Source organism: Nerophis ophidion, linkage group LG13, assembly GCF_033978795.1.
Source record: "Nerophis ophidion isolate RoL-2023_Sa linkage group LG13, RoL_Noph_v1.0, whole genome shotgun sequence".
In the NCBI taxonomy this organism is placed as follows: domain Eukaryota; kingdom Metazoa; phylum Chordata; class Actinopteri; order Syngnathiformes; family Syngnathidae; genus Nerophis; species Nerophis ophidion.
Window position 1 is genome coordinate 6,835,256 of NC_084623.1, and position 12,500 is coordinate 6,847,755.

Here is a 12,500-nt window from a genome sequence, read left to right on the forward strand (position 1 = left end):
CGGGTTGAACATCCTATTTTGTGCTTTGAACCGGAAGTATAACCGTTTATAGCATGGGTGTCAAACTCATTTGGCCCGCCGTATAATTTCATTTGGCCCTTGAGGCAATATCTAATTAACGTTAGAGCTGGCCTGCTGGTATTATTCAACGGTGGTGCCGCTGTAACACCGTGTTCACCGCTAATACTCATACTTGCCAACCCCCCCGATTTTCCCGGGAGACTCCCAAAGTGCAGTGTCCCTCCCAAAAAATCCCATCCATTCTTCCGTATTTCTCCCGATTTCCACCTGAACAAATACATTGGGGGCGGGGCTTAAGGGCATTGCCTTTAGCGTTCTCTACAACCAGTCGTCACGTCCGCTTTTCCTCCATACAAACAGCATGCCAGTCCAGTCACATAATATTTAAGGCTTTTGCAAACACATAAGTGAATGCAACGCATACTTGGTCGACAACCATACATGTCACACTGAGGGTGGCCGTATAAACAAGTTTAACACTGTTACAAATATGCGCCACACTGTGAACCCACGCAAACAAGAATGACAAACACATTTCGGGAGAACATCCGCACCGTAACACAACAGACCAAATACCCAGAACCCTTTGCAGCACTAACTCTTCTGGGACGCTACAATATACACCCCTGCTACAACCAAAACCGGACTCCCTAGCTTGTTCAATAGTCAATGCAAAACTTGTTGGGTCCCTATTAAAAAGGTTCATTTGTTCAACCTTGGCCCGCGGCTTTGTTCAGTTTTAAATTTTGGCCCACTCTGTATTTGAGTTTGACGCCCCTGGTTTATAGTGTAACTGCTCGACATCTGTAAGTTTTACAATATATAATATATAATAATATATAATCCGGTGCGCCTTGTATAGGAAAAAAAGACCAAAAAATAGACCATCCATCGGCAGTGCGCCTTATATTCCGGTGCCCCCTATGGTCCAGAAAATAGGGTAATACTTTTAGAACTTTGGACACAAGGTTTTTATTTGTGTTGGATGAACCTAACTTAGCATCGCATTCTTGCCATCATTCCGTGTGCAGCAGACTTGCCGTGTCTGGTGTCCTCATACGTGGCCATAAGACCCCAATTCAGTAGTGCACACATTTATGGAAATAAGAGCTAAAAGGTGCTGTCCACGCATGTGGCCACTAAGCATTTGGAGGTAAAACATGTCTATATAGGAAAAAAGACAAAAAATAGACCATTCATCGGCGGTGCGCCTTATAATCCGGTGCGCCCTATGGTCCAGAAAATAGGGTAATACTTTTAGAACTGGCTCCGGGCCATTAAAAACCTGGTACACAAAGTTCTTATTTGTGTTGGATGGACCTACCTTAGCATCGCATTCTTACCATCACTCCATGTGCAGCGGACTTGCCGTGTCTGGTGTCCACATAAGTGGCCATAAGACCCCAATTCAGTAGTGCACACAATTATGGAAATAAGAGCTAAAAGGTGCTGTCCACGCATGTGGCCACTAAGCCTTTAGGAGGTAAAATACGTCTATATAGGAAAAAAGACAAAATATAGACCATTCATCGGCGGTGCGCCTTATAACCCGGTGCACCCAATGGTCCAGAAAATAGGGTAATACTTTTAGAACTGGCTCTGGGCCATTAAAAACTTTGGACACAAGGTTCTTATTTGTGTTGGATGAACCTAACTTAGCATCGCATTCTTGCCATCGCTCCATGTGCAGTGGACTTGCCGTGTCTGGTGTCCACATAAGTGGCCATAAGACCCCAATTCAGTAGTGTACACAATTTTGGAAATAAGAGCTAAAAGGTGCTGTCCACGCACGTGGCCACTAGGCCTTTGGAGGTAAAATACGTCTATATAGGAAAAAAGACAAAAAATAGACCATTCATCGGCGGTGCGCCTTATAATCCGGTGCACCCAATGGTCCAGAAAATAGGGTAATACTTTTAGAACGTGCTCCGGGCCATTAAAACTTTGGACACAAGGTTCTTATTTGTGTTGGATGAACCTAACTTAGCATCTCATTCTTACCATCGCTCCGTGTGCAGCGGACTTGCCGTGTCTGGTGTCCACATAAGTGGCCATAAGACCCCAATTCAGTAGTGTACACAATTTTGGAAATTAGAGCTAAAAGGAGCTGTCCACGCATGTGGCCACTAAGCCTTTGGAGGTAAAATATGTCTATATAGGAAAAAAGACAAAAAATAGACCATCCATCGGCGGTGCGCCTTATAATCCGGTGCGCCCAATGGTCCAGGAAATAGGGTAATACTTTTAGAATGTGCTCCGGGCCGATAAAAACTTTGGACACAAGGTTCTTATTTGTGTTGGATGAACCTACCTTAGCATGGCATTCTTGCCATCATTCCGTGTGCAGCGGACTTGCCGTGACTGGTGTCCACATAAGTGGCCATAAGACCCCAATTCAGTCGTGCACACAATTTTGGAAATAAGAGCTAAACGGTGCTGTCCACGCATGTGGCCATAAGACCCCAATTCAGTAGTGCACACAATTATGGAAATAAGAGCTAAAAGGTGCTGTCCACGCATGTGGCCACTAAGCCTTTGGAGGTAAAATACGTCTATATAGGAAAAAAGACAAAATATAGACCATTCATCGGCGGTGCGCCTTATAATCCGGTGCGCCCTATGGTCCAGAAAATAGGGTAATACTTTTAGAACATGCTCCGGGCCGATAAAAAATTTTGGACACAAGGTTCTTATTTGTGTTGGACGAACCTAACTTAGCATCGCATTCTTGCCATCATTCCGTGTGCAGCAGACTTGCCGTGTCTGGTGTCCACATAAGTGGCCATAAGACCCCAATTCAGTAGTGAACACAATTTTGGAAATAAGAGCTAAAAGGTGCTGTCCACGCACGTGGCCACTAGGCCTTTGGAGGTAAAATATGTCTATATAGGAAAAAAGACAAAAAATAGACCATTCATCGGCGGTGCGCCTTATAATCCGGTGCACCCAATGGTCCAGAAAATAGGTTAATACTTTTAGAACGTGCTCCGGGCCATTAAAAACTTTGGACACAAGGTTCTTATTTGTGTTGGATGAACCTACCTTAGCATGGCATTCTTGCCATCACTCCATGTGCAGCGGACTTGCCGTGTCTGGTACCCCACCTCCAGCTCCCAAGACACGGGGTACTTGCGGTGGCCATGGTGGTGTTGGTGGTACCGGGATGCCTCCTTCTCCAACAAGACTGTATTGTTCTCCTTGTTACTGCCGAAGTCCACGGTAGTCCGGCCACTCAACAGGGCGTCCTTGTGATGGGGGAGCCGACACTGGCTCCAGGCTCCGACTTTAAGGCTATACTGGTACTCATCCTCCCCAGCGGGGCAGGCGACGGGACCCGAGCAAGTCCTAATGTCCGTCAGATTGGGGCAACCGGCGCCTCCGTACATGGACGTGGTCAGAACATGTCGAGTCCGATGCTGCAGGCCGACGCCGCAGGTCTTACTGCAGCCTGACCAGGAATCGAAGTCTGAAACCACGCAGTCCTGAGGACACGGGATGAGACACGCCTGCTCCACCGGTGGTCTCTGGGAAAAGAACTCGCATATCCTCGAAGTGACCGTGGTGCGGTTCGAGGTGCGCACGCACTGGACCTTCCGTCTCTGGATGCCGTGCTGCGCCGTCACGCATTCCGAGGTCCTCGGCTTGAGTTCGTTGGAAAAGAACGGGACCAGGACGCAGCCCTCCCAGGCAGAGAGCTCCCACTCGTAGAGGTCCTGGTGCCAGTCGCACACTTTGAAGCAGTGCCGCCGACTCTCGGGTCTGTCCATGTGGTTACAGTGCGAGTGGTGGGTGGTCCAGCCCTCCCTGTGGACGCACCATATTGTTCTGGTCTGAACTCCACCGGACCCGCAGTCTTCACCCACACAATGGCCCCACTGGCCTGGACACAAGAAGGGAGAATCATTTAATTAAAAATGGAAGCATCGCAAAGACCGATTGCAATTATCTGGCAAATTGAAATTCGAGGCCATTCGCTTAACCTCCGTGATTGCTTTATTCATGACCAGAGGAAGGACAACAAAGGAACTTAACGCAATCAAAACAGTAGTGAAGATCAATATATACACTGCAAAAACTGATATCTAAGTAAGATGAAATATCTCAAATAAGGGTGATATTTGCTTATTTTCTGTCTGGTAAGATAATTCTTCTCACTAAGCAGATTTTATGTTAGAGTCTTTTACTTGTTTTAAGTGTTTAGGTCCTAAATGATCTCAGTAAGATACTACAAGCTTGTTTCCGGCATTCTATGACCTATTTTGAGTAAAATATGCTTGAAACTATTTTTGTCCAAGTGTCCAAAACACACCCAGCAATGGTGCACAGGACGGCGGGGAAGAAGAGGGGGAAAAGGTGGCCAAAATGTTCAAAAGTCCCAATTGTGTCCTTAATACCTCCCCGGGGTTCCAGTCCCATGACCATTCAAGTCCTGGGATACAAAAAAAATGTCCAAAACGCACCCAGCAAAGTCCCACGGGAAGTAGGAGGGAAAAATGAGAAAAGTCGGCAAAAGTCCCTCAAAATTTTCTAAATACCTACCCAGGTTCGAGTCCCAACCGGGTTCGAGTTTGAGTCTGAGTGCATACTCGAACCCGGGTGGGACTTTTGAACATTTCCCCGACTTTTCTCACTTTCCTCTCCACCTTCCCGTGGGACTTTGCTGGGCACGTTTTGGACATTTTGGGCATCCCGGCCGGCGGCGGAACTTGTGGGACTCGAACCTGTGTAGGTTTTTTGAACATTTTTGGGACTTTTGCTGACTTTTCCAACTTTCATCCCCTCTCCCCATGGGACTCGGCTGGGTGTGTTATGGACATTTTGGGCATCCTGGGACTTGCCTGGCCATACATAAGATTTTATGTTAGAGTGTTTTACTTGTTTTAAGTGTTTAGGTCCTAAATGATCTCAGTAAGATATTACAGCTTGTTTCCGGCATTTTATGACCTATTTTGAGTAAAATATGCTTGAAACTATTTTTGTCCAAGTGTCCAAAACACACCCAGCAATGGTGCACAGGAAGGCGGGGAAGAAGAGGGGGAAAAGGTGGCCAAAATGTTCAAAAGTCCCAATTGTGTCCTTAATACCTCCCCGGGGTTCCAGTCCCATGACCATTCAAGTCCTGGGATACAAAAAAAATGTCCAAAACGCACCCAGCAAAGTCCCACGGGAAGTAGGGGGGAAAAATGAGAAAAGTCGGCAAAAGTCCCTCAAAATTTTCTAAATACCTACCCAGGTTCGAGTCCCAACCGGGTTCGAGTTTGAGTTTGAGTGCATACTCGAACCCGGGTGGGACTTTTGAACATTTCCCCGACTTTTCTCACTTTCCTCTCCACCTTCCCGTGGGACTTTGCTGGGCACGTTTTGGACATTTTGGGCATCCCGGCCGGCGGCGGAACTTGTGGGACTCGAACCTGTGTAGGTCTTTTGAACATTTTTGGGACTTTTGCTGACTTTTCCAACTTTCATCCCCTCTCCCCATGGGACTCGGCTGGGTGTGTTATGGACATTTTGGGCATCCTGGGACTTGCCTGGCCATACATAAGATTTTATGTTAGAGTGTTTTACTTGTTTTAAGTGTTTAGGTCCTAAATGATCTCAGTAAGATATTACAGCTTGTTTCCGGCATTTTATGACCTATTTTGAGTAAAATATGCTTGAAACTATTTTTGTCCAAGTGTCCAAAACACACCCAGCAATGGCGCACAGGAAGGCGGGGAAGAAGAGGGGGAAAAGGCGGCCAAAATGTTCAAAAGTCCCAATTGTGTCCTTAATACCTCCCCGGGGTTCCAGTCCCACGAGTCCCGCCGCCGGCCACACAAGTCCTGGGATACAAAAAATGTCCAAAACGCACCCAGCAAAGTCCCACGGGAAGTAGGGGGGAAAAATGAGAAAAGTCGGCAAAAGTCCCTCAAAATTTTCTAAATACCTACCCAGGTTCGAGTCCCAACCGGGTTCGAGTTTGAGTTTGAGTGCATACTCGAACCCGGGTGGGACTTTTGAACATTTCCCCGACTTTTCTCACTTTCCTCCCCACCTTCCCGTGGGACTTTGCTGGGCACGTTTTGGACATTCTGGGAATCCCGGCCGGCGGCGGAACTTGTTGGACTCTAACCTGTGTAGGTATATTGAACATTTTTGGGACTTTTACTGACTTTTCCAACTTTCATTCCCTCTCCCCATGGGACTCGGCTGGGTGTGTTATGGACATTTTGGGCATCCTGGGACTTGCCCGGCCGTACATAAGATTTTATGTTAGAGTGTTTTACTTGTTTTAAGTGTTTAGGTCCTAAATGATCTCAGTAAGATACTACAGCTTGTTTCCGGCATTTTATTACCTATTTTGAGTAAAATATGCTTGAAACTATTTTTGTCCAAGTGTCCAAAACACACCCAGCAATGGTGCACAGGAAGGCGGGGAAGAAGAGGGGGAAAAGGCGGCCAAAATGTTCAAAAGTCCCAATTGTGTCCTTAATACCTCCCCGGGGTTCCAGTCCCACGAGTCCCGCCGCCGGCCACACAAGTCCTAGGATACAAAAAATGTCCAAAACGCACCCAGCAAAGTCCCACGGGAAGTAGGGGGGAAAAATGAGAAAAGTCGGCAAAAGCCCCTCAAAATTTTCTAAATACCTACCAAGGTTCGAGTCCCAACCGGGTTCGAGTTTGAGTTTGAGTGCACACTCGAACCCGGGTGGGACTTTTGAACATTTCCCCGACTTTTCTCACTTTCCTCCCCACCTTCCCGTGGGACTTTGCTGGGCACGTTTTGGACATTCTGGGCATCCCGGCCGGCGGCGGAACTTGTGGGACTCGAACCTGTGTAGGTCTTTTGAACATTTTGGGGACTTTTGCTGACTTTTCCAACTTTCATCCCTCTCCCCATGGGACTCAACTGGGTGTGTTATGGACATTTTGGGCATCCTGGGACTTGCCCAGCCGTACATAAGATTTTATGTTGGAGTGTTTTACTTGTTTTAAGTGTTTAGGTCCTAAATGATCTCAGTAAGATACTACAGCTTATTTCCGGCATTTTATGACCTATTTTGAGTAAAATATGCTTGAAACTATTTTTGTCCAAGTGTCCAAAACACACCCAGCAATGGTGCACAGGAAGGCGGGGAAGAAGAGGGGGAAAAGGTGGCCAAAATGTTCAAAAGTCCCAATTGTGTCCTTAATACCTCACCGGAGTTCCAGTCCCACGACCATTCAAGTCCTGGGATACAAAAGAATGTCCAAAACGCACCCAGCAAAGTCCCACGGGAAGTAGGGGGGAAAAATGAGAAAAGTCGGCAAAAGTCCCTCAAAATTTTCTAAATACCTACCCGGGTTCGAGTCCCAACCGGGTTCGAGTTTGAGTTTGAATGCATACTCGGACCCGGGTGGGACTTTTGAACATTTCCCCGACTTTTCTCACTTTCCTCCCCACCTTCCCGTGGGACTTTGCTGGGCACGTTTTGGACATTTTGGGCATCCCGGCCGGCGGCGGAACTTGTGGGACTCGAACCTGTGTAGGTATTTTTAACATTTTTGGGACTTTCACTGACTTTTCCAACTTTCATCCCCTCTCCCCATGGGACGCGGCTGGGTGTGTTTATGGACATTTTGGGCATCCTGGGACTAGAATTGGGGGTTAAGTCACCCCAAAAATATTCCTGGGCGTGGCCACTGTTGCTGCTCACTGCTCCCCTCAGCTCCCAGGGAGTGAACAAGGGGATGGGTCGAATGCAGAGGAAAATTTTCACCACACCCAGTGTGTGTGTGTGTGACCATTATTGGTACTTTAATTTAACTTTAAGTGGGATCATTTTAATCTAGTTTAAAGGAGATTTGTTAGGATTTACCTGACACATGAAACGTGACAAATTAGGAGGCGCACTAACCACTCTCGCCGCCAGAGAGTAGTCGAGTGTCTCGAAATGTGTTTTGTGGCAATTCCAACTTGATCACTAAGTCAGTTGCCATGCAGAGTGACGCTTTCCATCATTTTCAGCAGACTCATGTGAGATAAACCCAGGAATGGCTTTATCGATAAATTTATAGATAAATTCCTTCCTTACTTTACGTTGAAAAAAATTTACTGGGGACCGCATGTTGTTTTTGTTTACTGTGTGATCATTTTAAAATTTAGTGTGTAAGCAATCGGGAAAAATGCATTGGAATGCAGGTAATGCACAGAGGTTGAGACATGCCTAAAATCTTTAAAATAAAAAGAAGCTTCAAAATGGGTCCAAACATTGACCAAATAGAGCAAGGGTGTCAAACTCTGGCCCGCGGGCCAAATTTGGCCCGCCGTGTAATTTAAATTGTCCCTTGAGGCAATATCAATTTAGCATTAGAGCGTTGGCCCGCCGCTGTAACACCGCATTCACCGCTAATACTCATACTTGCCAACCCTCCTAATTTTCCCGGTAGACTCCCAAAGTTCAGTGCCCCCTCCCGAAAATCTCCCGGGGCAACCATTCTCCCGAATTTCTATCGATTTCCACCTGGACAACTATATTGGGGGCGTGCATTTAAGGCACTGCCTTTAGCGTTCTCTACAACCTGTCGTCACGTCCGCTTTTTCTCCATACTAACAGCGTGTCACATAATATTTGTGGCTTTCACACACACACACATAAGTGAATGCAAGGCATACTTGGTCAACAGCCATACAGGTCACACTGAGGGTGGCCGTGTAAACAACTTTAGCACTGTTACAAATGTGAACCCACACCAAACAAGAATGACAAACACATTTCAGGTGAACATCCGCACCGTAACACAACAGATCCCTTGCAGCACTAACTCTTCCGGGAAACTTCCAGCAAACTGAGCAATAATTAACGTTTTATTCATGCAATTTCTCTTGCTACTTCAAGGCTTGAATGTTCTGTTCATTCATTATTGTCATTTTTTTTTTCAAATATTATTATTAGCATGTGGAAAAAAAATGATATTTACCTCAGAAGATTGCAAATAGAAAAAAAGGCATTACATTTTTATTTAAATTTTATTTGATATGCCATTGATATTTTATTATTATTATTATTATTTGAAACTTAATTTTGCATGTCACTAAAGTTCTATAACATTATCAGCAGACCTATGTAAGCGTCAATATATACCTTGATGTTGCAGAAAAAAGACCATGTATTATTTCTAACCGATTTCCGAACTCTAAATGGGCGAATTTTGGCAAATTAAACGCCTTTCTGTTTATCGCTCTGTTAGCGATGACGTCAGAACGTGACGTCACCGAGGTAACACACCCGCCATTTTCATTTTCACATTACAAACACCGGGTCTCAGCTCTGTTATTTCCCGTTTTTTCGACTATTTTTGGGAACCTTGGGAGACATCATGCCTCGTCGGTGTGTTGTCGGAGGGTGTAACAACACTAACAGGGAGGGATTCAAGTTGCACCACTGGCAAGAAATCTGCCGCCAGACCCCCATTGAATGTGCCAAAGTGTCTTCACATTTGACCGGCGATGCTAAGACAGACATGGCACAGAGATGTATGGATAACCTGCAGATGCATTTGCAACGATTAAGTCAACGAAATCACAAAGGTGAGTTTTGTTGATGTTGTTGACTTATGTGCTAATCAGACATATTTGGTCGCGGCATGACTGCCAGCTAATCGATGCTAACATGCTACGCTAATCGATGCTAACATGCTATTTACGCTAGCTGTATGTACATGTGAAACTAGATACCCACATGAAATGCGAAACAAACACTTACCAATCGACGGATTTAAGTTGCTCCAGTGTCACAAGATGCGAAAGTCCTGATCGTTTGGTCCGCACATTTTACCAGCGATGCTAATAAGCTAGCCATGCTATGGGCCACTTCATTAGGTACACCCACGCTATGGCCGAATAGCGTCAATAGCTATTCGCTCAATAGCTTCAATTTCGTTTTTTGCTTTCTGCCTCCATACTCCGACCATCTGTTTCAATACATGCGTAATCTGTTGAATCGCTTAAGTCGCTGAGATCAGAGTCTGAATCCGAGCTGATGTCGCTATACCTTGCTGTGGTAACCACCATGTTGTTTGTATTGGCAGCACTGTATGACGTCACAGGGAAATGGACAGTGGTTTCGAAGATAGCGAAAATAAGGCACTTTAAAAGGGAACATTATCACAATTTCAAAAGGGTTAAAAACAATAAAAATCAGTTCCCAGTGGCTTGTTGTATTATTTGAAGTTTCTTTCAAAATTTTACCTGTCTCGGAATATCCCTAAATAAAGCTTTAAAGTGCCTTATTTTCGGCTTTCTGCGAAGACACTGGCCATTTCCCTGTGACGTCACACAGTGCTGCCAATGTAAACAAACAATGGGAATACCACAGCAAGATATAGCGACATTAGCTCGGATTCAAACTCGGATTTCAGCGACTTAAGCGATTCCACAGATTACGCATGTATTGAAACAGATGGTTGGAGTATGAAAATATTGAAGAAGAAACTGAAGCTATTGAGAGAATAGCTATTGACGCTATTCATAGCCATAGCATGGCCGAATAGCTGCGTTAGCATCGCCGGTAAAATGTGCGGACCAAACGATCAGGACTTTCGCATCTTTTGACACTGGAGCAACTTAAATCCGTCGATTGGTAAGTGTTTGTTTCGCATTAACTGTGGGTGGGAGGAAACGTAATATAGTTGCAAATGCATCTACAGGTTATCCATACATCTCTGTTCCATGTCTGCTTTAGCACCGCCGGTAAATAGCATGTTAGCATCGATTAGCGTAGCATGTTAGCATCGATTAGCTGGCAGTCAAAATCAACAAAACTCACCTTTGTGATTTCGTTGACTATCGTTGCAAATGCATCTGCAGGTTATCCATACATTTCTGTGCCATGTCTGTCTTAGCATCGCCGGTCAAATGTGGAGACACTCTGGCACATTCAATGGGGGTCTGGCGGCAGATTTGTTGCCAGTGGTGCAACTTGAATCCCTCCCTGTTAGTGTTGTTACAACCTCCGACAACACACCGTCGAGGCATGATGTCTCCAAGGTTCCAAAAAATAGTCAAAAAAACGGAAAATAACAGAGCTGAGACCCGGTGTTTGTAATGTGTTGAAAATGAAAATGTTGGGTGTGTTACCTCGGCGACGTCACATTCTGAGCATTCTCCAGCGCGATAAACATAAAGGCGTTTAATTCGCCAAAATTCACCCTTTTAGAGTTCGGAAATCGGTTAAAAAAATATATGGTCCTTTTTCTGCACCATCAAGGTATATATTGACGCTTACATAGGTCTGGTGATAATGTTCCCCTTTAAAGCTTTATTTAGGGATATTCCGGGACCGGTAACATTTTGAAAAAACTTCAAAAAATACAACAAGCCACTGGGAACTGATTTTTATTGTTTTTAACCCTTTTGAAATTGTGATAAGGTTCCCCCTTTAATGCAAAACTTGTTTGGGTCCCTATTAAAAGATTAATTTGCTCAACCTTGGCCCGCGGCTTTGTTCCGTTTAAAATTTTGTCCCACTCTGTATTTGAGTTTGACACCCCTGAAATAGACGGATCTAAGTTGGAATTCTTTAGCACGGGTTCCAGTCAGTGGAACTGGGCTGCAGCTTTGAGCTGATACAAGGTAGTCGAGCAAGGACAGGGACAATACGCATTATCCATGCGTTTGTTACGTCTCGTCTCGATTACTGTAACCTATTATTTTCGGGTCTCCCTATGTCTAGCATTAAAAGATTACAGTTGGTACAAAATGCGGCTGCTAGACTTTTGACAAGAACAAGAAAGTTTGATCACATTACGCCTGTACTGTATATACCTTTATATACATATATACATACATATATACCTATACTGGCTCACCTGCACTGGCTTCCTGTGCACTTAAGATGTGACTTTAAGGTTTTACTACTTACGTATAAAATACTACACGGTCTAGCTCCATCCTATCTTGCCGATTGTATTGTACCATATGTCCCGGCAAGAAATCTGCGTTCAAAAAACTCCGGCTTATTAGTGATTCCTAGAGCCCAAAAAAAGTCTGCGGCCTATAGAGCGTTTTCCGTTCGGGCTCCAGTACTCTGGAATGCCCTCCCGGTAACAGTTCGAGATGCTACCTCAGTAGAAGCATTTAAGTCCCATCTTAAAACTCATCTGTATACTCTAGCCTTTAAATAGACCTCCTTTTTAGACCAGTTGATCTGCCGCTTCTTTTCTTTTTTGTCCTATGTCCCCCCCTCCCTTGTGGAGGGGGTCCGGTCCGATGACCATGGATGAAGTACTGGCTCTCCAGAGTCGAGACCCAGGATGGACCGCTCGTCGGGACCCAGGATGGACCGCTCGCCTGTGTATCGGTTGGGGACATCTCTACGCTGCTGATCCGCCTCCGCTTGAGATGGTTTCCTGTGGACGGGACTCTCGCTGCTGTCTTGGATCCGCTTTGAACTGAACTCTCACGGCTGTGTTGGAGCCACTATGGATTGAACTTTCACAGTATCATGTTAGACCCGCTC

General features: G+C 45.3%; 1 protein-coding gene across 1 annotated transcript in view; it reads right to left on the bottom strand.

Moving 5' to 3' along the window:
* thsd7ba (thrombospondin, type I, domain containing 7Ba) overlaps positions 1-12,500 on the bottom strand; it is a 531,947-nt gene that overhangs the window by 289,126 nt on the left and 230,321 nt on the right. The window contains 1 exon segment of the mRNA XM_061918320.1: positions 3,064-3,901. Within this exon segment, the coding sequence (XP_061774304.1) occupies positions 3,064-3,901 (838 nt within the window).